The 25350-nt window shown below is 41.7% G+C and overlaps 2 protein-coding genes across 6 annotated transcripts in view; one reads left to right on the top strand and one right to left on the bottom strand.

Moving 5' to 3' along the window:
• The window catches only part of NAA16 (N-alpha-acetyltransferase 16, NatA auxiliary subunit), a 62970-nt gene extending 61073 nt beyond the window's left edge, over positions 1-1897 (bottom strand). For both annotated transcript variants that reach the window (XR_009277142.1, XM_058834484.1), the window contains exon 1: positions 1764-1897. Coding sequence is in view for 1 of the 2 variants with exons in the window: in XM_058834484.1 (XP_058690467.1) it covers positions 1764-1817 (54 nt within the window). In the remaining variant the exon portion in view is untranslated. The remainder of the gene's footprint in view (positions 1-1763) is intronic.
• Positions 1650-19444, top strand: MTRF1 (mitochondrial translation release factor 1). Of its 4 annotated transcripts, XM_058834567.1 has the most exons (12): positions 1650-1781; positions 5215-5359; positions 5998-6130; positions 8687-9145; positions 11663-11754; positions 12577-12658; positions 12922-13029; positions 13121-13293; positions 14450-14567; positions 15703-15839; positions 17471-17569; positions 19220-19444. In XM_058834567.1, the coding sequence occupies exons 2-12, from the start codon at positions 5264-5266 to the stop codon at positions 19337-19339; spliced, it is 1617 nt and encodes a 538-aa protein (XP_058690550.1). In that variant the 5' UTR covers positions 1650-1781; positions 5215-5263; the 3' UTR covers positions 19340-19444. The 4 variants fall into 4 exon arrangements, with proteins under 4 accessions (XP_058690550.1, XP_058690558.1, XP_058690566.1 ...); XM_058834575.1 differs by lacking the exon at positions 5215-5359 and having other exon boundaries at positions 1724-1839; XM_058834583.1 differs by lacking the exons at positions 1650-1781; positions 5998-6130 and having other exon boundaries at positions 5237-5359.
• Positions 19445-25350: the final 5906 nt, after the last annotated feature.

Below are 25350 nucleotides of genomic sequence, written 5' to 3'. Positions count from 1 at the left end.
AGCTATACTACTAAACAAAAATACTCTGAGACATCAAGCAACCACAGGGTTCCATGTGCAATATTACTATTCCAGAAAGAAGCACACCATGAAGGAGTCAGAGACAGCCAGAAAAAAATTGTAAGACATTAAGTGACACTCTATGAAGAGATAAACTAGTAATTTTGTGATCAACACTTTAGGAACTGCAACTGACCATTACTCAGCACCAGTTAAAGGCTTCTAGAAGTTTTAGAAAGCAAATAAATTTCTGTATGAACTTCACTGAAGTTTTGCATATCTCTCCTCCTTGCCTAAGCACTCATTTCCAACAGTTCTATCTATTGTTTAATATACCTTTTTTAAACAAAATTGTCTAAAATACAATCTCCAGAAAAGCCAATCTATAATCCAATCAAAAAAAGCTTCAGAAGCGGCTGCTACTATGAACTTGTCTGCTGCTAGTAAGAATAATCACTTAACTGTTCTAATATTAGTCACTTATTTTTAGCAGAGAGTAAGAGGAGTGCTAGAATGACTTACTAAGATGCATACCATAAGCATACAGTAAGCAACAAATCACCATTAAGAACCAGTAAGTTTTTTAAAATCAGCATACTACATAAAGCAGCCAAAATAAAACAGCTCTGAAGCACCTGCTGAAACACACCAGCTCCACACAAAGTGCAGGAGCTTACACACACTATTTGAGCTCAGCTTCCTGAAGCCCCAAATGTCTACCTCCGAACCACTAAGTACTGAAACTACCTACCCAATTCAGAGAGAACTAAAGAAATTTGTGCCTGCCAGCAGGATTACTTAGTGTGCTGCACAGACGTCCTCTGCCTGCAGAGTGGTAAACTGACACAAAACACCACAATTTTGTTGAGGCTGGAACTCCATTATTATCACACTGACAAGTTCATGAAAAGGGGAGTGCTGTGCTTTCTTGTCTCGGAGAGAGGAGTGGGGCTTTATCTTTCCATAAAGTGCTAGCATGATAAAGTATACAGTGATTGAGTTAGAAACTCACAGCTAAAGCGAGCTCCTTCTTCAAAGTTCTCTCACAAACGCTAAACGTCCTTTGCACTATTAAGTCTCAAAGAGCGGAATTCACCCAGCACAAAGGAGCTGAGACAAGTCCTCCAAAGGACGCACAGAAGCAGGATACTTCAATCCACCACACGTCTTCAACTACACTCAAAACTGCTGAGCGAGCGAACTACTTTTAACCCGGTCCCCACACCAAAACCGACGCTCTCGGTGGTAATGAAGCCCAGATAGGTATCAACCAAGCAACAGCAAATCCTGCTACGCTCGCACCGTGCTTCGAGGTCCACTGCTTCCGCGCTGCTCGGGGAGGGGAGCGGGGAGCGGCGGCGCAGCCCGGGCTCGCCCCGCAGTCCCCGCGGCGGGCGGCAGGAAGGCGCTCGGCGGCCCGGGGAGGCTGCCTGGCTCCCTCCCCGCTTCCCGCCCTCGCCCGGCCGGGGGCCACACCAGCCCTTCTCGGCCGCCGACACGAGCAGGGGCGGCTCGCCCGGCCTGCTCGGCGGGCCCCAGACAAAGGAAGGAAGGAAGCGGGGACGAACCGGGGCAAGGAGACGACTGCAGCCCGGCTCCCCCCGGGAGAGCGCGGCCGCCGCATCCGTGTGCGCTCAGCCGGGGCCAGCTCCGGCGGCGGGCGAAGTGACCCGGAGGGCACCGAGCGAGGCCAGCGTACGAGAGGGAAGAGGAGGGAGAAGCGGCGGCGGGAGGAGGAGAGAAGAGCGGGGCCGGTGGCTCACCAGGATCCGCTTGAAGAGGTTGCTCTCCTTGGGCGGCAGCGGCACGGACGGCATGGCGCGGGCGGCCCTGGGACAGGCACGGCTGGCGGGGGTGGGGGCGGCCCGGGAGGGGCGGCTGTCGGTACGAGGGACGGGAGGAGGGGGGGAACACCGGGGAGGAAAAGCCCGAACTCGGCGGGGCGGCGGCGGCTCTTTAACTCATAGCCTTGCGCCGCCCGCCCTCCCCGCCGGCTCCCCCGGGCCCCTCTGCGCAGCTGCCGGGGCGCCTCGCCGCCCGCCTGACGCTGCAAAATGGCCGCCGGGGTCCCCTCGGCGCAGGCGCAGCGCCGCTCCCCTCACAGACACCCCCTCCGCCCGCCCGGCCCCAGGGCAGGGAGCGAGGATTCCCTCCGTGATTCCCAGTGAGATTCCCGGAGTGGCTGAGGAAGTGCTCTGCTCCTGGCGCTCAAAAGGCCGCTGCGGAGAGTCAGGCTGCCCGCAAGCCTGGGAGGGAGGCGGCGTTGGGAAGGAGCGCAGTCTCTGTCGGCGGCGGGGCTCGGAGAGGCTCTGCGGGCTTGCGGTGCCCTGGCTGGTATTTAAGGAAACAACAGCAAACTTGGCAGCCAGGCTTTGAGCGAGCGAGGACGGCCCCCGTCGCATTAAGGCATTTTCAGCAGTTGGTTATGTAAAACTCCCCGACACCACCGTGCGCCCAGAGAACAGCGGCGTTTATTCATCGCTTGGCTCCTTCACCGAAGGAGGTCTAAGATCTTTTATTTTTTTTTCTTGTTATTCCCAAAACTCGTTCTTAAAACCAAACCAAAACCACCAACAACCAGGAACACTAAAACTACATGGCCCAGGGTATTACTTAGACGGAAAATTGATTCAACTGTCAAGGCTACAATCAATTGAAAAGACAGTCTTACAAGGAAAACAAACTAGGCAACTACAATTAAAATATCTTGTTTATGTAATTAACCTCTAAAAATATTAATTATATTTTGGCATTTATTTCGAAGTATCTTAGTTCTGTAATAATATGGTTACCCACCTACAGTTGCAGATAATGAACATGATAGACATCCCCAAGTAAAGCAAGCGTGTGTGAAACAGGAACTCACAAGAGCCAATTAGAAAATTTGTGTTCTTAATATATTTTATTTGGTACTCAGTAAGTAGATGGCTATGAGACTGAAGATCCCAAGCAGCATGTCCTTGACTTGACACAAGCCTTGCTGAAGCTGATGACATGATAGCTGCTTTCCTTTCCAGCTAACTGAGGGAACAAGAAAGTAGACAATTTCTTGGAAGACAATAACCTGGATGTCAGCCTAACTTGAGGACTACTAATTAGGGAAAACAAACAAACAAACAAAAAAAGTGGTATATTTAGGAAGCCTCCTGAGATGAAAATAGCAAAGATGAGAACATAAAGTATATACTTTCCTGTAGTTCTTTACAGCTAAGCCAGTAGCTTATGGACACTTCTTGTGAATGGCTGTTGGTTTCTGTAGGGTTTTGTTAATCTGTCTAGATGTGTGGTCTGACATAAGGAATATCTCTATTGTGTTTATTTCTCTTTTGTTCTGGCATGAAATTGGTGAATCTAAATCATTACAGCTTCTAATGATGTCAGTCAGCAGGGTCACCGATCACAGTATGTGTGTTTTCCACATGCAGTACCCAGTTCTGTACTCTTCTTTCTGCTATATGCTATAGCAGTGCTACTAGATACCTAGTGCATTGGGTATCTGATTTTTACAAAGCAGAAGTATTACTGACAGGGATGCCAGCCTTGGCTTTGCCCTGCAGCATTATTTTCAGAGCCTGTTTTTACCATGGCATGTGTTCAGCACTTTTAACAACTAGCTGAAGCCTTGACTCTATGAACCCTAGTTTCTGTCTTAGCAAAAGACATGTTATGCCTCTGGTTGGGTTGAATGTAAACAGATGCATCATGAAGAATGGTCAGACAAATACTGTGCTAGGTAGACCTTTGATCTGAAGCAATTAGGCTGTTCTTGATACCTAAAGGTCTCTGTTTCCTGATAGTGCAAACACTGGAAAGAATGCCATGTAAAAGTAGGCAAATTGCAAATAAGAGGTAAGGGTTCAATTTGCATCTAGATGTGTCCATATTAAAAGTCTGTGTTAAAAGCAGCAAGAAAAGGAAAGCAGGGAGGCAACAAAAAACATTTTTAGGCTAGCTGGGAGAGAATAAACAAAGAAATGAGCTTTGTGGGAAGGCAGAGCTCCAAATGAAAGTGAGGTTTGGGAACACAGTCAAGAAAACTTCTTGTCATTTAATCCCACTGTGCTAGGCAAAACAAAGCTCTCTCTACAGGCTTTGTTAATAAACAGGGCTGTATTCAAGATGCGTATGATTCTGTCACCATTTTTTTCCTTCAAACAGAAAGATTTCAGAAGTCTGCACTGTTGGGGCTGAAAGGGGAGGAATGATATTGAAGCATTACATTCCTTGTAACAAGTTTGCTATTTTTCCGGTGTGTGTCACTTTGCTCCTGTGCAAGTTGCAGGGGGCACACCACTAAACCCACTTAGGGCCCCCTGTGCGGAGAAGGGCCCCCGTGTGGGCATGGACCTGCCTTCGAGCCAAGCACCTTGTAAGGCCTGGAGCCTGTTCTGTCTGATGAGCTATCTCTTTTCCTCCAGTTTCTAAATTAGCAGGTTAAGAGTGCCAGGTTTTAAAGTACAGGACCACCATGACTATCCCGAAGCCCAGGAGCCCAGCTGTCTTCCTGCTGTCACTCTTCCCTTCTGCACCCAATGTCACTGTGGGCTGCTGAGGAAGGTGGTGGCACCCTGCCCCAAATAGCCCATGCCCCATAACCCCTGATCTTCATCAGCTCCAGATGCATCAGCCATGCAGGTTTTAAGGCATCAAAACAAACTGTGAGAGGGGTAGAAGCACAGATTTCACACCCTTCATACTCAGTTCCCATACTGCAGTCCGAAAGCACATGGTAAACTTAGGGAAAGAGTGTATCATACATGTTTTGAATATGAGACGCATGGACAGGTCTTGTGGTGAATGGACCCTGGCAGCCCTGCTGACCGCACAAGAGTCCAGCCCTTGTCTTGGCTGTGTAGCCCCTGAGTGCTTTGCTGCCCGGTAGGGAGGGGGCAGGACTTCGTTTCAGTCTCCCGTTTTCACACTGAAATTAAAACATTCACCCAATGGTATAATAAAAACTAATCATGATCATGTTTAATCAGAGGATTTAATGCAAGAACCATTACTGGCTGGAGTAGAAGCTGATTTGATTTTCCTTGGCCCACCCCCTTCTTTTAAAACCAATTTTGGAGCACGAGGTCTACTTGCAGTTTCAGGTTACTAGGTTCTTGGTTGTCTTCCCAGAGTACCTTCCCCATACTTTTAAGTATCAAATTGCATATTTAGAGTACCAATGCAAGTATAATTTTATTATTTCATTTCACTGAGTCCCAGAAGTCATAGTGGAAGAAGAGTGAGGTACAATGGAAATGGTATCTGGCTCATGGCATCTCTAATGGCACATCATTGTGGGTTCAGGCATGGCGAAGATTTCAGTGCTGTTTGCTGTGGCCCTTTTGAAGACTGGACCAGCTGCAGGGTGGGTCCTTTCTTTTCTCTCTGGAAGTGGTTTTCCATCTGTCTGCCTTGCCTCCTGTTCCCTTGGCTGGAGCAGAGCCAGAAGCTGTCCTCAGGTCTAAACAAGTGGTTAGTTGTCATTTAGGCACTGAGGTTTGATCCAAATCCTACCCATTGATTGATTATGTTTTCAGACTTTTGGAACATTTACTACACCAAATCCCAGTGATATTTTATATGCCAAATACAAAAGTTCTACCTTTTTCTTTTTTTTTTCTTTTTTTTTTTTTTCTTTTTTTTTTTTAAATTTTGTAGAACGATGGTGGCTGGGAAGAAAGGTATTTTGGTGATTATAGGTATAAAAAAAAAACTTTGCTTAAGTGTTTTTAAAATTTTAATTAGGAAGATAGTGGTATAATGCTTAATAATAGCTTTTAAAATGTCCACATACATAGTATGTTTTATAACATTCTTTATGAGGAAGCTTCAGCTAACCAGCATAATCATAATCAGAATGGTAATGTTTATTAATATTTTGTTTGCCTTTAGTAGCACAGTAATCATTCGTTTTGAATAGAATTGAGTAGTGAGCTCCGACACAAAGTGGAGCTTAATGTTATTTTATTCAGATTTCTCTGAAATTAATCTTTTACTAACCAGATTCGAAGGCGGAGGCTGCGGAAGCGCGTTTTCCCGCAGGCATTCTGGGAGTGGAGTGCGCTGGCTGCACTTCCCGTCTGCCATGGCCCCGCGGCCCGGGCTGGGATCCGTGCGGCGGCCGGGCCTGCGGACGGTGAGTGCCGGGGCTCCGCCGCGGGTACCGGGGAGCGCTGCCGCCCCCGCCCCGCCGGTGCTCCTGCCTCCTCTGCCCGCTCCTGCCTCCTCTCGCTGCCCGCTCCTGCCTTCCCCTGCCCGCTCCTGCTTTTCCCTGCGCGCTCCTGCCTCCGGCTGCCCGCTCCAGCCTTTCCCTGCCCCGCGAGTCCCGCAGCGGGGCCGAGCTGCCGGGGCGCTCCCTGCCGGGGGCTGTGCTCGGGGTGGCCGCGGTGGGAGGCAGAGGTGTGTGGGAGGTGCTCCCGGGACGCGGCCTCGAGCTGTTCCTGGTCCAGTCGCTGTGCATTGGAGTGTCTTCTCCTGCCCTGTACCTGCGAGTTCGGGTGTGACTGAGAGCTGCTGCATGGCGCCGGGAACATCTTGGGTTGTTGGAAATGCGTTTTATAATCTCTGAAAGAGTTCGCAAGATTGAGAACTCTTTCCTGTCTTGAAATTATTATTAATTTTTTATTATTATTTTAATGGGACAATTACAATTGTCACTTTCGCTTACTGGTTTTTGATTTGTGATGTGCACGAGGTAGTTTTAATCACATTAAAAAGTTATTAAAATCTGTTTTAGAGATCATTTAATAGGTCATCTAATGCTCATAGCTCTATAAAAGTTATATGCCTGTTTATTTTTATGCAAATGTGGTGTGGCAACCCCTCTCTGCGAAGGAAATACCTTTTTTATTTAACATAGCAAAATTATTTTGAAACTTCTGATCTGACTACTTTGAAGATCTGTGTCATTTCATTACTCTTCTTTTATGCTTTGAAACTCAAGAATTTTGTTTCTGAGCTCTCAGGAAAAGCAATAGAACAAATTTGTTATTATTGGGGTACACTTCTTCTTAACTACACCAGTAAAAATTAGCTAGATGGTTGTAATTAATATGTTTAATGAATTAATTAAAATAAAATATAACATTAATATTTTAAAATTGAGTTGATGATGGTCAGCACTTAGCCAAGCAACAACAGGCCATGCTGATCTGGAGCAAGTCCATATTCATTAGCAGCATTAGGTCTTTTGGAACTGAGTCCACTCCTGCCTAAATCCAGGATCATAGATGATAAGCCTGGTTTGTGCCTTCTGCTGTGCTCCTGGTGAAGGGAGCAGGATCCCTCTGCTGCAGCTGATATTAGTCCCTATAGTAATCCAGGAGGGGTATAATTTTCTTTCTGTACATTAAAACAGTCTTGAAATTGCTGCTGAGGATACAATAGCACCTGCTGGCTGGGGAATCTGGGGAGGGTATAGAAGTAGAACAAAAGCCCTTGCTTCCTTCTGTTGGTAGTAAAAGAAGACAAATAAGATCTCTTTTTACTTCATATTGCACTTTCTTTATTGTGGACAAATGGATGAAAGTAAATAGGTGAGAATAATGGGTGAGTTGAGTGTCAAAGAAATTTGTTAATAAAATGCATGAAGATGCACAGAAGGGCTTGTCACTGATGAATAAAAAAAGAGTTGTGTCAGGAAGCTGAAACGTGTGTTTCCAGGCGATCTTGTTGCAAAAAGGTTCATGCCCTTACTTTCTCAGAATCCACTTTTTTGAAAAAATCAGTGGACAGATGGGACCATGGCACTGGCAGGGTTATAGGAATGCTTCTTTATATATTGAACCTTTTCTGTGTGAGTAGTCCTAGAATAAGTGTGGTCTCAACTTAGTCTTCCTGGTAGAGCCTTGAGCGCCAATATAAAATTTTAGATCACAGTAGTAATTCATAACGTAGTTTGCAATGTCGATGATATAAAACGAAGAGGAAATGAACTTTAATAGAGCAGCAGAAATGCTGAGGGGAGCCTGGGTCCTGTAAAGCTGTAAGCCAAGTAAGTGTCTCAGAAAAATATAAGAGCTGTATTTCAGAATCCCTGCTTCTTACTCACCTTTTGGATGGAAAGTATTATGTTGCTAAAGTGTAAATATATCACAGTAAGGAGTATACAGGAGACATAAAGCAGTTCTCCTGTCTTCTTCATATGAGTGAGTGATTTTTTGTAAGGGCATTGCAGTCCTATTGACTGATCTGTTGTATGGTTATCCACTAATGTCCTCGTTTTATAGTAGTGGATATAATTTGGCACATAATTCTGGACATTTCTTACATTCTCTATTTATGATTTTTTTACCTCTAGTATTGATTTGTCTTCTCAGCAACATTTTTCTTTCATCAGTAAGGCATGAAATGGCTGGATTTTTCCAATGAGACATATGGCAAAATGAAGCTATTGTCTGTAAAGTTTCTTCCACAGGAGCTTTTCTGAAGTATAAATAAACTGAGGAGAAGAGAGAAAAGACTTTTTCCAACCCTCAGCCAGTACAGTGGTGGTGATAAATTGTGCTCTAAACTGTGACTAAAACAGGAATAGTTTTGTCCATGATGGTTACATTTGTGTCAGTGTAATTAAACCAGGATATGGGCTTGATACCATCCTTGTGTTTGTTTGTTGTGGGTTTTTTTCTTAATAGAATGCTTTCTTTTTCTAGATAAAACCACTGGCCAATGTACTGTGTACTTTTAATTTCAGGTGGTGGAAAAATAAGAAACAAAATGAAACCTTTCCAAAAGGTCTGTCTTTTCAAGAGCCTGCTTGCTAATTGCTGCTGCCACAGCCAACTTGACAGCTGTCTTCTCCCTCCTGTTGCAAAGAAGATAGGGTGCATGGTGGGACTGCACAACCATGGATTTTGGAGGCCAAAGCCTTTATTGGACACACCTCGATTCACTCTGTCTTTGAGCAGTCAGCACAGGAAAAAACATGAGAATTCTCAAGCTTTGTGGAAGCATAAGGCTGTGCAGAAGTATCTGGAGACTCTAAGCAAGGAATACCAGCAGGTTAGTCGTCAGTTAACTGCAGACTCATTAAATGACTTTGAGCAAAGAACCCTGAGAAGAAGGTGTGCCGATCTGTCCCCCATTGCAGCTGCATTTCAAGAAATCAAAGAGGCTGAAAGAGAAGTTCAGGAGTTAGAAGCGATGTGCACAGGTAAAGGAAAACACATCTACTTGCTTGCTTCAGAACAGCAGCTGTGCCTATGATAAATTTGACTGCTCAGCCTTTGAGGAAAGTTTGTAAGTTCAGCCAGCCCTGGAACACTCCCCAGTCCTCCCTGCTCCTGGGAGCATTCATACTGCAAGGGCTTTCTGCATCCAGCCACATCCTTCTATTTTTCATCTCACGTGACTTTAGTTTGAGCTCTTAATATGGTAATTTTGGGAGAGCAGGGATTGTCTGGAACCTCAGGAATATCCATCTAACAGAAATAGTTGGGAAGCATTCATTTTGAGGTTATTTTCTGGCTGAGCTGAGAGCAGTTTGAACTGAAGAAAATAAATTAGCGAGCCTAAAACCTTTGATAGATGCAGACCTCAGCTGTGTTATTTAAAATGGGATTCCATCTGACCAGTTCAGTGATATTTATTGAGCAAATGACATGAACTTTCATTAGGCTCTGAGTTGTCAGTTTCCAATTTAAATGGCAAAAGCTAATATTTCTTTGGAAATATTTGGGGAGTCCTTTAAGGAATAAAAAATGATGGTTCTTTAAGAAGCTGCTGCTTTTCAGTAGTCTGTCACAGTAGAAGTTGGGGTAAAAAAAGAATCGAAATTTGTCACTGGCTTTTGTACCATTTAGTAATCAGAAAGTACACAGGGAATAAATAAAAGAATTTACAAAATAAGTAATGGTACAAGATTTGGGGAAAAACCCCAGCATTATTACAAGTATGAGGAGGTGCACACAGTAGGAAGGAAAAAATGGCGTCCATTCTGCTACAGTGGTAAGTATTAAGCCAAGAGAGGGAAACATTGACCTGGAGAGAATGGGGTTTACATTAAAGCAGTGAAGGAGGGGAAAATCAAAGGGTAGGAGAAATCTGTACCCAGCAGTGTGAATGGAGGAGGACAAAAGTTCATGGTGCTTTTCAGAGAGAGAGCCCAGGGGTGTGGACAAAACAGTAAGAGCCATCCTGAAATAAAGATGTAAATGTAACTTATTTAGACAGGTAGAAAACATTTGTATACTTTAGTTTTTCAAAATAAATAGATGTTTGTGCTTTTGGGAAAAAAAAAATGGTTATTTAAAATATTTTAATCCTCAACCCTCTCTAATTTTCTTCACTGGAGAAAAGAGGAGAAAGACTGAAGGAGACAAGGTACAAAAATTTTATGCTGAAAAATAAATGTTCTTGAAAGAATTAAAAACTATTAAGAAAACTGGAAAACTCACATTTCAACTTAGAAAGGCTGTTTTTGGATCAAATATAATGAAAAGCTTTTCTTATTCCATAAACGATGTGGAGGAATGGAGTGAATTCTAGTTGAATGAAGAGAAAAGAATGGTAAAAAATTACAGCCAATAAATTAATTAAATAGACCCAAATTATTCTGTCTGTAGCATTTATCCTGTGGTCAAGTTAAAATACAGATGTCCCCTTTATTTGGCTGTTCACTGTTTTCCACTTAGCTCCCTAGCTGACCCTCTTCTCTCTAGTACCTGAATTCCTGACAATTGATGTAGGATTTTATATTTGCAACACTCCGTGAAGCAGAAAAATATTTCCTAGTTTCCCTCTAGTGATGTGAGTCATGAGGTAGGTTAAGTGAATTCTGTTTTGCAGGAATGGGATACCAACCCTTTGAACCTTAGGCTCATTGGTCACCACCAGACCATCTCTCAGTGATGTTGACAGAATTTGATGCTGTCATTTGTCAGTTTGATACTGTTTGTATAACTGATCAATAAACATACTTTTTAGACCAACTAGAAGCCAATGAGAGTCCAGTTTTATGCTGCATCTGTGACAAACCTATGGTTTCCATGCTGGCCACAAAACAGGTTTTCACCTCCTCTTTGTTGCTTTGTTCCCTCACTCTTACTCCCAGCTGCTCAAAGCTGGCTTCAGCCATTCCTTCCTCATTTGTGTTGGTAATTGTCCAGTTCTAATTTAGATCTGGTTCAACTTGGCATGGTAAAAACATACATTTATTCAACCAGACTTGCTTTTTTAATTTCAGTGAGTTGAATTGTTTCGCTTTCTGGTGAGTAGAAAAGTGGAATGAAAGATGAAAATGAGATGGGATTCCCTGTTTAAGCAGTGACAGGTTTTCCACTTGACTCCAACTGTCTTCTAGGTTTCTACTTAGTATAAAATCTATTGCTAACTGATCAGCATTTTTTGTTACTGTAAACGGGAGCAGAAAAGGCTTGGAGCTTCTGTGAGCTTTACCTGAGAATGTGTCATAGTTTGTTAGTAAGCTCTAAAATGTGGGAAGGGGCAGTCTAATCACAGGTAAAATATCTGCTGCTCCTTCTAGTACACCTGGAAAGTATGATCATTGAGTTAGCAATGTGCATCCTAGTTTGGGCTGCTTTATTTGAGTGTTTCATGCTGGCAAAACATTACAAGCTTTTCTGTGATACAGTGCATGTCTTTGGACAGCTGTGTTATAATTTGCTCTAGGTGAGATTGGCTAACATCTATTCCTGTTGTTGGAATTTAGAGCTAGACAGCAGAGATGAGAAACAACTTCTAGAGCTTGCCTTAGAAGAGAAGGAAAGCCTGGATAAAAAAATGAACATGTTGTGCAGAAAGGTGAGCCTGAGGTAAAATTTTACAGCTTTGTAAATAAAGATGTCAGAAAACCTTTCCTTTATGATCTTACCAGTAGATTCTGACACTTGAGTTTAATGATACAGAAGTCCAGCTTCTGTGTTCTCCCTGAAAAGAATTGGCAACATTAATCATTAGTAAGCTTTTTAGTGACAATTGTGTCTTAGACGATGACTAATTGAGTAATTTTTCTTGCTTGCTTGTCTGTCTGTAAATGCTGAAGGGGATTAAAAAAGTGGTGAGTCTGTGCTACTGAGACTTGATATGACATCCTAGTAACTGTTTGTGGCAGTGGAGCATGCACTCTTGCAGGATTTCTGAAGTCCTTCATTTTCTCTTCAGCTGACAGCACTCCATGAGTGGAGAAAATATAAGCAAAGAAGTTGAAACAATTCAGTGGAGACTACTGTGTTTGGGCTCATTTCTATATTCAGACTAAAATAATATGAAATGTGACTTTCTGAAAAGTAAGATTAATGTAAAGATTGGCTGGGTTAACTTTGTCTTCATAGGTAGCTGGGGCTGAGGTGGGTGACCTGGCACCTGACTTGGCAGTACTAGATTTTCAGCTAGCTATCATGTGCACTAGCATGTTGCAGTTCCACACTGACTGCACTGAGTTGCAATGGTCATTGGACAGTTTTTAGTCTTACTTAACTAGCTTGCCAAAGGAAGTCAGTGGTTGTGTGTGCTCAGGCTGTGGTGATTGTAAAGGCTGGTTGTAAATTTGATTAAGAAAAGATCCAGGGTCATGAGGGAGATAATGGCATTCTGTTTTTTCTTTTTTTTTTTTTTTTTTTCCAGCTTTTCCAGCTTCTAGTGCCAAAGGAAAAATATGATAGAAGTCCTGTCATATTAGAAGTGACAGCTGGCAGAACAACTGGAGGTCAGCAAAGCCCCTACAGTGAAGATTGCTTCCAACCTCCATCCAACTCCATTAAACCTCTTATGGGTTACTCTTAATTCTTTTTTTAAACTTTATTGGCATAAAATAATACTTTCTAAAGATGAGCATTAACCTGCCTAATGACTGGGGTTAGAGTTGCAGCTAAGTGTAAAAACTGCTGTTTATGTAGTAATGCCTTTTAATGCTTAGGGGACATCTGCTGGCAGTTCACTGTTTGTATGGTAATGCCTTTTCATTTTTAGGGGACATCTGCCAACAGTTCACTAAAGAAGTGTTTGAGATGTACCAGAGCTATGCCGACTACAAACATTGGACCTTTGACATAATGAACTATACGCCAGCTGAGATAGGTACAGCAGTTCTTCAGAGGTTCCACCAAGACAATAAAATTGAAAGCAGTGTTTCTCTGCTGTTTTTGTCACACACTGTTTGTCTCTCCAGGAGGCTTGCATCATGCTGCTGCTCATATTTCAGGAGAGAATGTCTACAGGCATCTGAAATATGAAGGAGGAACTCACCGAGTCCAGCGAATCCCTGAGACAGGCATGTCATCAAGGATGCAGCGTATTCACACTGGGACAATGTCAGTCATTGTCCTCCCTCAGCCAGAGGAGGTAAGCTGTTCATTGGCATGGCAAGGTAGTGCTGAACCCTTGCTCACCCATTTTGACATTGGAGTAGGTGTTATTTAAAACCATGGTACTCTTCTGGGGATTTCACTGATAACCAAGTGCTTTGTGCAAGTCCCAGTGAAAGAACTGCAAGTGTTCTGACTCCAGGAGGTGATAGTCCTTGGCTCTGTACCTTACATGTATAAATGCATCTTCAGAAGCGACTTTGCAGAGATTTGCTGTTGCCTGAAATGGCATTTGAGTGATCATTTCATTAAGTGTTCCAGCCCCAACACTGGCTAGGCTCACTGCTTTGAGTAAGCCAATTTTAAATTACATTACATATTAAGACATAGAATATATCCAAGAAATTCTAAGAGTTGTATAGTAATGTGATTCTGTACACCTTTTGATTCTTTTTGTTTGTTTGTTTCATTTAAATTATTGGTGTCCTTCTCTGGTAAATCAAGGACAGTCTCCTTTGAATGTGAATGAATGTGTTGGCTAGTCTGTCTGAGATCTTGCTGATACCAACAATTCTCACTTAGACCACCAATTTACACAAAAAATAAGCAAAACCAGATCCTGTAGGCTTTTCCTGCAGCTTCTCCTGCTTCTTCATAATGCTTTCCTTGCAACATTGATCAGATCTGAATGTTCCTTTCCCATCCACTGAGCTCAAACTATGGTCCAGTTCATCATGGACTCCTATTTCCAGTGTGGCAATCCTTACTTGAATGAGTCTGGATATACCTATTTTCTCCTCAGATGATTCTAAGAACTGTTGCAAGAATCATTCATGCTTGACTCATGAACAAGATCCTTGCACTGATGTTTAGAAGTGGTTTTTCATTATTTGCTTATTTCTTAGTCTCTCTGCCAAAGCTAGTGGTTTTGCAAAACAGTGATTTTGTTTTGTTTCACACACACACACACCTTGTTTTGTGAAGGACCTGGAGTAAGAGTTTGAAAAACTAAGTGAAATCTTTCAGACATCATTTGCTTTTCAGAAATATTTGACACGATGGTTATGACTGTTACTTTGGAACAGTTGTAAAGGAGCAGTTTTTTGAGAAATGATTTCTTATTAATGCTGAGTGTCACTGACATCCAAATATATTTAGAATGAGCAGGAAGTAGTAATTTTCTTTGATTCTAGGTTGATGTAAAAGTGGATCCCAAAGATTTGCGTATAGATACATTCAGAGCCAGAGGAGCAGGAGGGCAACATGTTAACAAAACCGATAGTGCTGTGAGGATTGTGCATCTTCCTACAGGTAAGTCTGGCTGTACTTTGTACTTTTAATCACACTGAATCTGTATCTTGAAAAGGAAGCTTGTTATCCTGCAAGTTGTCTCTTGCAGGGCTGGGCCTTATACCAAAGAGGAAGTAGCCCCTTCTGGTTCTGTCCCTCCTGTAACCAGGAAATGTGAGAAAGGGGCTGTGTACCAGGGGCACAGTGATTGTGCCAGTTTTGTCTTTAGAGGGAGTGTTTCATGAATACACTGTCTTTGAAGGATGAAAGAACAAATGGAGGGTGACAGGGATGGGGTAGAAGATGTAAATAATTTACATTGTGTGCTCTGTACCTTCAGCAGTAATGGCCACTGGCAAACAAGGGCATGCATAGCCTAGCTGGAATCTGTGTAGTTACATGACTGATTAAAAAGAAGGCTTGAAGATTTTAATTCAATACTAGATAATTCTAATATATGTTGGATAGAAAGGAAAATGTATATTTATGGGAAGGTACTGTGTCGACTGAACCACTGTGTCTTTTTTGGGATTTATTTTATTGAAACTCAACGAGCTTCTCTCTGTACAGATGCAGAATCACTTTTGGCATGGGAAATTCCAGTAGTGACCTGAAAACAGCTGTTCCCTAGATGCCTTTTTCTTTCAGAAATCAAATGAGAAGTTACACATTTCTTTTAAAGACCTTTATTTAATTTTATATCATTTTTCATAAATAAGTTCAAGACTCACCAGTGTTGATTTGGCACCCCTTTCTCCTAGAATAATGAATGTTCCAGTCTCCAAGAGCTTATCTGGACTAAGATTTTAAAAACTTGCGTTACACTCTTTTAAACATGCTCTTGTAGACTGTTCAAATTGAATTTTTAACATACGACAGCTAATTGGAGTGAACCCAGTTTCTAGAGGCAATGTCAGAAACTTGTTTGCTTCATGAAATTTTAAAATATCCTTGACTTTTCTGTAGCATGGAACAAAGCTCCCTGGTGCAGCTGTGACAAGTTTGAAAATGCACTAATGGTTCTGGCCAGTGCGTTAAAATGACTTTTTAGGCGCTACAAACCACCACTCCAGTAGGCTTCATTTGCCTAATGTGTTAGAATTAATTCAGCTTGTTTGTTCTTTGTTATAATGGGCTCTTGCATGCCTCTGTGAAGGACTGGCAGTTGAGTGCCAGCAGGAGCGGTCGCAGCAGACGAACAAGGAAATAGCTCTGCGGACACTGAGAGCTAAGCTGTACCAGCAGGTCATTGAAAAGCAGCTCAGCCAAGAGCAGAGCGCCAGGAAGCTGCAGGTGAGGACAAGTGGTGCCTGAGATCTTCAAAGGGAGTTGTGTTGTAGATTTTTTGTTTCTGATCTCTTCGGGTGGTGGGGACAGTGCAGGTGAGAGTGTGTGTCTAACTGGGGGTGCTTACAAGGGAGGAGAATCTTGTACTTTAAAATGGTAAGTCTGGCTTTACTTAGCCCAGTTCAGTGCTATTGTAGACTTCTCAGGCAATGAAAAGAGACATCAACCGTGGCTGGGAAAGAAGAGTCAAAAGATTGGCTGAAATATTTCAAAAGGGAAAATTCAACATTGTGTACTGAATGCCCCTGTTAAGGCCAGAGTTACACAAGTTAAGAATCAGAAAAATGTTACATTCAATGAAAACTAGGATCAGGAGTTCTCAGAAGTTTCTGAAGGAGAGTATTTTAAGGCCATACAAAGCTTTTGAGAGAAGCAAATAAATAAACAGTCCTGTCACTCTGCAATTAAGTAGCAGCTTATTTGATACAGTTTAGGTAACCTTTTGAGAAAGAAACAGCTTCTGGAAGAGTTACCTCAAGTTAGGCTGCAAAGTGTGCTTTTCTCTTGAAATGTCCTGTCATTCTTTTCCCATTCTTTGAGTATTTTCCCTTCTGTGGTTCAAACTTCAACAGTCATCTATTGGAATAGAAATGCTTCAGAATTAGAGAATTACTCAGTACTCCAGATTTTCCAGCGCAGCTATTTAATCACTTATTTCAGATTGCATTTAAGCATACTGTCCCTGCAGATTATTAACCCCGCTGTTGTAAGCATAAATGTGAGCCGTTTATCTTTTGTTATTAATTTCAGTTTGAGAGCCTTCAAAGCTGCATAAAGGACTTACATTTATATTTATATTTATGTACATTTATATGACTAGTGTGAAAAATAAGGCAAAAGTAAGTTACCTTTCCTAATGTTTCAGAATTTTTCATGAAATTCCACATTCTAAAATGCACATGTTGAGTCCAGATGAAATTTTCACCAAAGCCCACTGAAACGGACACACATTTATTTATCTGAGCATTTTTTTAGCATTTAATTATCCATTTTAGCGGGGACCACAGTGTTTAATGAAGTGTTTAATCCCGACAGTGCTACATTTGGGTTCTGCTTCAAAAGTTAGAATTGCTGTTTGCACTCTCACACTTCACCACTAGAGGGTAACTTAAATTCTTACTCTTAATCTAAAAGTCTCTTCTGGTGCTAATTTCTGACAGCCACACGTTGACTGTGCTGCTTCTGTTATTAATGGAGCCTATTTTCATTATTTTGTGTGGAAGCTACAACAACACTCCCCCAGCCCTCCCCCCAGAAAACCCCACTTGTATATTATTTGATGTAAGGACTTTCGTACTTTACACGACCTCTGAGAGTTATGTGGTTCTTTCAGCTACAGAGCTGGAACAGAAATGTGCTGGAGGATATAGAAACTTGGTCTGTGATACAGAATCACAAACAATACAGTTCAGTAATACCACAATATTTTAAAAAATCCCATGTGCCAAGCCAGCGACCACTAGGTTGGTTGTTGGAACAGGCTGATCTATTAGAGTGTATTTTAAGTATCCTGTTCTAGAGAAGTATTTGTTTTTTTAAAAACACAACAGATTTTATTTTTTCCTGCTTTGTTGCAGTTAGGAACAAGAGCTCAGTCAGAGAGAATTCGTACTTACAACTTCACCCAGGACAGAGTCACTGACCACAGGATCTCATATGATGCACGTAATATCAAGGTAAGGGTTGTTTAAGAGAGTATTTAGATACTTACGTTTACTGTTAGAAGAAAAAATAAACTTAATGAGCACAACTTAAGATATATATATATATATATGTATGTATATATGAAGAAAGTAGCAAGTTGTGCTCTGACAGAACACTAGATTTACAAAGCTTAAACTTACTTTCCTGCTTTCTTGTAGTCTTAGGGATTACTGGCACAGGCTCTGGCTCACTGGTCTACTTCTGTGTGTTTTTCTCCTACTATATGAGAGAAAAGTGACCAAGCATGTAGTCCTTAGTGAGATCCATGAGTCCTTTGGCCAAACTGAGCAAGTGACATTGGAGATACTCGAGGCATAGTACATCCAAACCGAAAACCTGACAGGAAGGACTTCTTATTTTTGTTAGGCCATTCTTTCCTCCTCCTACTGGTGAAGTAAAGAACGAGAAAAACTTTTATGTTTGCATCACAGGCCACAGTTAAAAGAAACCAAAACTGAATGTTTTCATTTTAAGATTATCTGAGATCTTGTTTCTGAGTAAGTATCTGCATATGGCTTGAATCTTACCGATTGATCAGCCTGGAAAAGAGAAAGCTTTGGGGTGACCTAATTGCAGCCTTCCGGTACTCAAAGGGAGCCTACAAGAAAGAGGCAGATTTTTACAAGAGTATGTAGTGATAGGACAAGGGAGAATGGCTTCCAATTAAAATAGGGTATATTTAGATTAGATATTAGAAAAAATTTCTTTACTGTGAGCATAGAGAGACACTGGTGCAGGCTGCCCAGTGAAGCTCTGGGTGCCTCATCTCTGGAAGTGTTCACAGCTGGGTTGGATGGGTCTTGGAGCAACCTGGTCTAGTGAAAGGTGTCCCTGCCCCTAGCAGGGGGTTGTTGGAACTGGATGATCTTTCCTGTACATTCCAACCCATGCCATTCAGTGATTCTGTTTATTGGGGGTTTTTACAGTGGGGGAAAAAAACCTAATGGTAGATTTTTTTTGTGTTAAATTTATGAAAAACAAAGTTTAGGGTGATCCCTCAATATTTTGGCTTAGGTATCCAGTTGGCTGTAAGTACTGTTGCATAAGGAGCAACACTTTCAGACTGTACCCACAGGTGTCCTAGGTAACTCTAGAGAATGCAGGGCATAGTGAATGTGGAATTGATCATAGTAACTGGAGTGCAGAATACCACAGCAGAGGAATAGTTCCATGATTGCATAAAAGTGGCTTTTGTTAGTCAGTTAGTCAGTTGTTAGTGTTTGTATCTTTCTCGAGAGAAACTGGAACCATAAACTGCCTGACAAATGTTACTTGAGCTTTGCTTGCAAAACAGCCTCACTCTTGCCATGGACAACAGTATTGGAATGAGGTTCTTCAATCCTTCATTGTTCTTGCAGGGAATTTTCATGTAAGTGCATGGGTTACACGAAAGCAGGGCAGTAGCTGCTTTTGTTGCTGCCAGAATCCATGTGCCTTGCACAGGCAGGCAGCTGCTGTCCTGCTCCTGCCCACCACTGCTGCTTTCACATGGGAGGGGCCTGCAAGGATGAGCAAGTGGAGGGACTGCAGGCAAAGTCCATTTCAGGGGTTTGAGTAGTTGGTGTTTCAGAATAATGCTGAAGGACAGTCAGTAATGCTTTTGTCTGCTTTTTTTTCCATAGGAAATTCTAAGTGGGAAAGAAGCACTGGATAAACTGATCAACAGACTGCTGGAGTTTGCAGAGATAGAGGCTGTCACCCAATATCTAGAAAATTTGCAGGCTTTAGAAGGAGGAGGCTGAAGAGCTCAGGTAGAATTAAAACAGAATCGTTGTGTTTCATAGCCAAATAAAACAGATGTGTTTGTTAGATGATATGTTGATTAAAACCTATTTTTCTGTTTTTCAGTGTGTAATACTATTCTTTTTGTATCTTGATGCAAAGTGGGTTGAATTTATTGCAGCAGCTCTGGCAGAAAACCATCAGCTTGGAGTTCTGTGTGCACACTGCTTTTGTCTTGGCAGCAGGGCTTTGTTAAGCTGGTCCCTCTCTTGACAGTATCACAGCTGGAAAGGCACAGAATTGTGGTGATGGCACAGAATAAATACCACATAGTGTGCTTTTTGTTTGGTGGTGGGAGATGTTCCTCTCCAGGTAAAAGAAATTGAGCTCCCCTATTATAGTCTAGAACCTGGTCTCATGAATACTATTTTTTTTCCGCTTACCGTGTGAGTTTCCTAAATCAAATCCGTTGGAAATAACTTTGTATTATGATACTGTATTTTTTAGAGTAAATATACAAAAGCAAAGGGAGTGAAGGGGCCAGGATGTTAAAAGAGAAGCCTGTTAAATTTCTTCCAGGCACTCTTGGGTCAGCTTGTGGTGGACTGGCCCATGTACTGCAGTGGTGTGTAGAAGTACGTGCTCTAGTTTTCAACTAAGTTTATGAGGTAACAGGCAGCTCCCTGCCTCCTGGCAGAGGAAAGGAGTTGATACTGCAGATGCCTTTCAGCAAACCAGGTAGCTCTGGAATTCAGCTCCTGTCTTTGGGAATGTCTGCCTTTGCCTGTCCTTGAGGGGATTCAAACGTCTACGGGGCACACTCGGCTTTGACAGGACTCTGCACACATGCAGTGCTGGCAAGCACTGAGCACAGGCAGGCACTGGTCCTAGGCCTGACTCAGGAATGCTCTGCACTCAGGGCGACACAAAGATTGGGTCTCTGCTCTGCTGGGTTCACTTGCCACATCATGGCATCTTTTCATCCTGCTTGTCCCAGGTTCTGCTGTAAAGCTGCTCTGCACTGTATTCTGCACAAGATGAGCCAGTTCATTGTTACAATTTAAATTCTGCCTTGTGGTTGATTTACATTTGTGTATTTTGTAATCAGGAATGGTGCAGTGTGAGAAAATGTTCATCTAAAAGGGTGCAGTTACGGTATATATACACGGTATATATAGCAACAATTGTAACATTATTCAGCTATATTAAGAAAGAGAATTTGTGACAGGAAGAGAGCAGGAAAATTATACTGGTTCCTCCATTCTGCAATTATTATTCCATTCTTTTGTGTGTTCTTATCAGCAAGCTTTGTCTGACAATTTCTCTCTCACTTCCAACAATTTAATTACAAAGCTTTGGGGCTTCAGTTGGGTTGGTTGTTTTGGTTTTTTTTTTAATTGGTAGCTCTGCAAGTCAATCAGGAAATTTATTACCATGCAATTCAGGATTCATTTGGACTTTGACTTCTTTCAGTAAGCAGTCCAGAAAGAAGAACCCTCCAGAAAGATCTGTAATTGAGCTTATACTTCTTACAGTGCCAACACACTGGCAATAACTAATATGATCAGCTGTAATAGGAGAGTATCCAGCTAACATGGTTATCCACTTATCAGTCTCACTTTCATTATGCAATTAAATGCACCAATTAGTTTTATTAATTATATCTCTCAAACATTTCTAAGTTTCTTTTAGAAACTTCTTAAAAAAAATTTAAATAATAAGATTCCATTTCCAGGATCAGTTAGTGTCTATGAAGTTCTTTACTATGAAAAATGATTGAAACACTTAAAAATACGAGCCTTGTTTATTTTACTGCAAGAAAGAGAGTGATATTTCTGCAGGACCTTATGGATATTTGTGATTGATTAGTTTTCTTTAGCCCTTTTTTGTTGATGGTTTTGTGCAGAGTGATGAGAAGAGGGAAAGCAGAAAGCAGCTCCCCTCTTTACTAAGTTTTGGATGTCTCAAATGTAGGTATTGAAATTTAGAAGCTGAACCCAGGAGATCCTGAAGGGTCTTTGTCCTAAGCTTTTCCTGCAATTGCATATACATGTGTATGCCAGCAAAATATGGCTATGACAGTTTGGGATAGAGAGGAAACACTTCTAGTGGAGGCCACTGCCTGCAGTGCCCTGCTTTACTAAAACCAGATGTATGTGCTTCTCCTCACTGAGAACACATTACTTGAAACTGTTTGCTCCAAACCTAAGAAATACTTGAAGCCATATTTTATTCTAAGCTCTTTCATCCCAGCCTTTCTGTGGGATGTAAGAGCTGAGAGATTGTGCTTGACCATGGCCTGACACTTGTCCTCAAGGAAGGGATGTGCAGAATAACACTGCTATTTCTGAGGCGTTTTCAGGATGGATAATTTCAACTTGGGCTTTTTGGTTCCTACAAGCAAATCAGGACTTTCAGCAGCAAAATCAATAGCAGGAAAAATTACTGTAACAAAACACAGGGAAGAAAAGGGAAAACAGTTTAGTGGGGAGAAACAAACAGCCCCCGGAGACAGCACAACAGAGGTTCCTCTGCAGCCTCCTCCTGCAGCATTCCTTGTCAAATAGTGTTACAACAAACAAACTGCCACCCCCTCCACCTGGCTTCCCCTCAGCACCGTCTGGGGACCTTACTCACACACGTCACGTCATAGCTCAGGCAAGGCACCAACTTCACCACTCTGCAGACCCTGCTGATTCATAGGAAACATAGTTCCTGGATCTCTTTCATTCCTCTGCTGAGGTCTCACGCAGCAGCATCTCACCCAGCCAGCAGGGAAGCCAGACAAAAGCTGTGTGTGCCCGGAAGCAGCAGCTATTCCATGGCAGTGGAGAGATAGATGCTTAGCCTCTGCAAAAGAAGGGCAGCCTGGGTGCCTTGCCTCGATTGCCTTCGTTGAGTCATCGAGCGTGTGTCTGACTCTCAGAGCTCATTGTTCCTAAGGCCAGCAAATATGTAATACTGAATCACAGTCAGTCAAAATCAAAAAGCTCATATATTCAGCTTTATTTTGAATGTTACTAACAGTGACTGCAACTCAGTTAAAGAATTTTAAATAAAAAATTTAAACCCAGGGTTTTTGTTACTGTAGCTGATGCACAGAATAAACCGATTTCCAGTTACTGCTTAAGGTGCTACAGGAAGGCACACAGACATTCTGTTGGTAGCCACAAAATAAAATATTTATTATTTATTTTTTAAATTTATTTATTTTTATGAAGCATTTCCATATTTACAGACCTATTTTACTTTATTTTTACCCCAGGGCCCGTTTTGAACAGAATCTGCACCCCTAAATCTCCCACATTGCCCTAAACCCCCTGAACAGATGCATGATGGTAATGCAGATTGTTCAAATGAAAGCTTTATTCAGTATTTTCATATAAATTCCACTTCAAGAGCCTGCAATATTTTGTAATTGGAACTGAGAAGAGAAACCAGCTGTTACTTTGCAGACATTACTTATAAACTAAAACAAACGCTTTTCAATCATCCCAAGCAAGTCATTAAAATCCACTGTCTCCAGCTCATGGTCTGTAAAACATTGTCTGCTGGTTTTTAACATAGGCTATTTATGGTTTTACAGGTAAAATCAAATCTGCTTTTGAGAATCCTGGGAATTCCCCAAATTCTCCAGGAATCTCTGAAATCTGACTCTGGGAATCATCTTGGGCAAATTTAGCCTTTTTGAGATGATAATTTGCAACACTTTTTGCTTTGTACGGAAACTTTTATTCAAGTTCTATCCTGAAACATTTCACAAAGCTAAACCTGTTAATCACACAAATGGTTAACACAAATTCTAAGTTAAATAGTTTAGCAGGTAGAAGGTAGGGGCATTAAGAGGTAGATAGAAGAGAGACTGAAGAGGTCTGGCTGACAAAACAGAACCCAAGGGTTGCCACAACTGATAGGAGGTATAGAGATAGCTTTTGTACCAACAAGCAGAAGGCTCTAAGGACTGCAAACCCTGTACAAGGAATGGAATGGAATCTGTCTTGGGAAAAGTAATTATCAAGGAAATCAAAAGAGCACATATAGTCAGGTCTCGGAACAGCTTGTGTATTGTTGGAAAACAGACAGGGTTCTTCGGGGCACAGTGCAAACAGGCAGCAGAAGTGCTTGTGGGAGCTGGGACCTGGACAGACGGTGCCTACAGAAGAGCTCAAAGGTTTCTGGAAGTCTCAGCAGAGCAGGGGAGAAGGAGGACACCAGAAACACGGCACAGCAGTGATTTGCGTATCTGGGAATACTGGGGGAAGACAGCGATAATAAAAAAGTACTAAAAAAGGGGAGACACAACTCAAAAAACAAATCAAAGAAACCAAGCAGCATGAAATTGTTTTTTACTCCCTTTCTGAGGTGCCAAAATTTGCACTGAAATAAAATTTCTTTCAGGGAAGAGAAATGAAAACGGAGAAATGTTTTTATACATGCACAGGTTAGTGAATTTAACTCAGATCCATGTCATGACCAGCCCTCCCACTTCTAAAACTGAGTATTAGAACTGGATGATGCTGCAGGCACAAATTTTATCTATGAGGGTCAAATAAAACTTTATTCGGAAAGTGTGGATCTCAACCTACAAATCCCCAGGTAAAACATTAACATGTATTTTAGCCTAAATAGGAACAAGGATTATTCTATACCATGGGTAAAATTGAGCAGTCTCTGCACAATTCCTGGCACAGCAAATGCCCAACAAAATAATTTTTCTTTTTTCTGTATATGCGATGTATTTGCTTCTAAAACCATCACCAACTTTAGGCAGGCCCTGCTGTAAAAATACACACAAGGTCTTATGCTGTGAAGCTGCCTTTCTAAGCAGACAAGGTTGGTGAAAACATGAGGCAAGGAAAGAAAAATACAGAGCAGAGAATTGACTGGCACGAAACCACACAGAAGAAATCATCATCAGAAATTGCAATTTGACTCCCCTCTGCTCTCTGGCTCTCCCCATATTGCTCATAATGTCTATGACATAATATAAAACCAAGGGTGCAGTCCTCAGTCAAGGAGCTTGCAATTAAAAACAGGCAAACAGATAAAACCACTCTGTCTGATAGAAAATAGATTAGCCAGAAAAGACAGCAGTTGGCTGAAACAGTAAAAGGAACATTCCTTTGTCAAAAGCCAGTGCAGCCCAAAGAAGGGTTAGCAGATGAGGAGAGTAACTGGCAATACCTAGAGGGTTCCTACAGCAAATTCCAAAAGCAGAAGAGTTTGCAGGGAGATAGGACAGAAGGGAGGGAGATCTGTGCAAAACAGATGTCCTAGAAAAGCAACGTCTGCCTTAAATCTCACACAAGACACCATTTTTGTGTAGAGCAGAACATATTTGTTTTAGATACACAGGATCAGGTAAGGAAATTGAATGATAGCATGGTGAAAAATTAAACAATAGTTTAGGATATATTAAAATTCATTCAACTGGCCCTTTTTATAACTTACACTTGAGAGCAAAGAATTAACTGGTCTCTGACTTTAAGACATAGTAGAGAGCAAAGTGCTGTATTTCTTTGTGAAATGCAGGCTTTAGAAGTCACATCAGCTAAAACCACATGTATGGTATTTAAATTGACTTTACTAGCTGTGAGCAAAGAAAACTTTTAATCTTCTTTCCTAATGTTCTGGTTTGTCTATTTAACACAATACAAAGACCTTTGGTTCATATTACAACTAACAGCAGCTCCACAAAGAAACAAGTTTTGAATGCTCATTTTCAGATGTCTTTAAACATCTGCTCAAGAGATTTAGTTACAGGTATCTTAAATTGCTGCCTGTGACCACTTCAAAGTAACAAAACATTTTAAGGAAAGGATGCTAGTATTTTGGGAATGTCAGTAAAAAAGGAAAGCTATCTTCCTCAGAGGATATTAAAAGTGGAGCACAGAAGAAAACCCTATACTATACTATTCAATAAAACTGTACTAATAAACAAAAACAACTTTTCAGAAATCCTAATTAAATGCATATACATTAGGCTTGCAGTAACAGAAGGAGAATGAGTACAGCAGTACAAAAAAAGAAT

This window comes from Poecile atricapillus, chromosome 1 (genome assembly GCF_030490865.1).
Source record: "Poecile atricapillus isolate bPoeAtr1 chromosome 1, bPoeAtr1.hap1, whole genome shotgun sequence".
In the NCBI taxonomy this organism is placed as follows: Eukaryota; Metazoa; Chordata; class Aves; order Passeriformes; family Paridae; genus Poecile; species Poecile atricapillus.
The sequence above is the reverse complement of the archived record's forward strand: the minus strand, read 5'-3'. Positions and strand labels throughout refer to the sequence as shown.

Coding starts and splice junctions, on each gene's coding strand:
- MTRF1 (XM_058834567.1), top strand. CDS start 5,264: ATGGCATCTCTAATGGCACATCATTGTGGGTTCAGGCATGGCGAAGAT. Junction 12,659..12,921: donor AGCTGGCAGAACAACTGGAG/GTCAGCAAAGCC, acceptor TTTCATTTTTAG/GGGACATCTGCCAACAGTTC. Junction 15,840..17,470: donor AGAGCGCCAGGAAGCTGCAG/GTGAGGACAAGT, acceptor GCTTTGTTGCAG/TTAGGAACAAGAGCTCAGTC.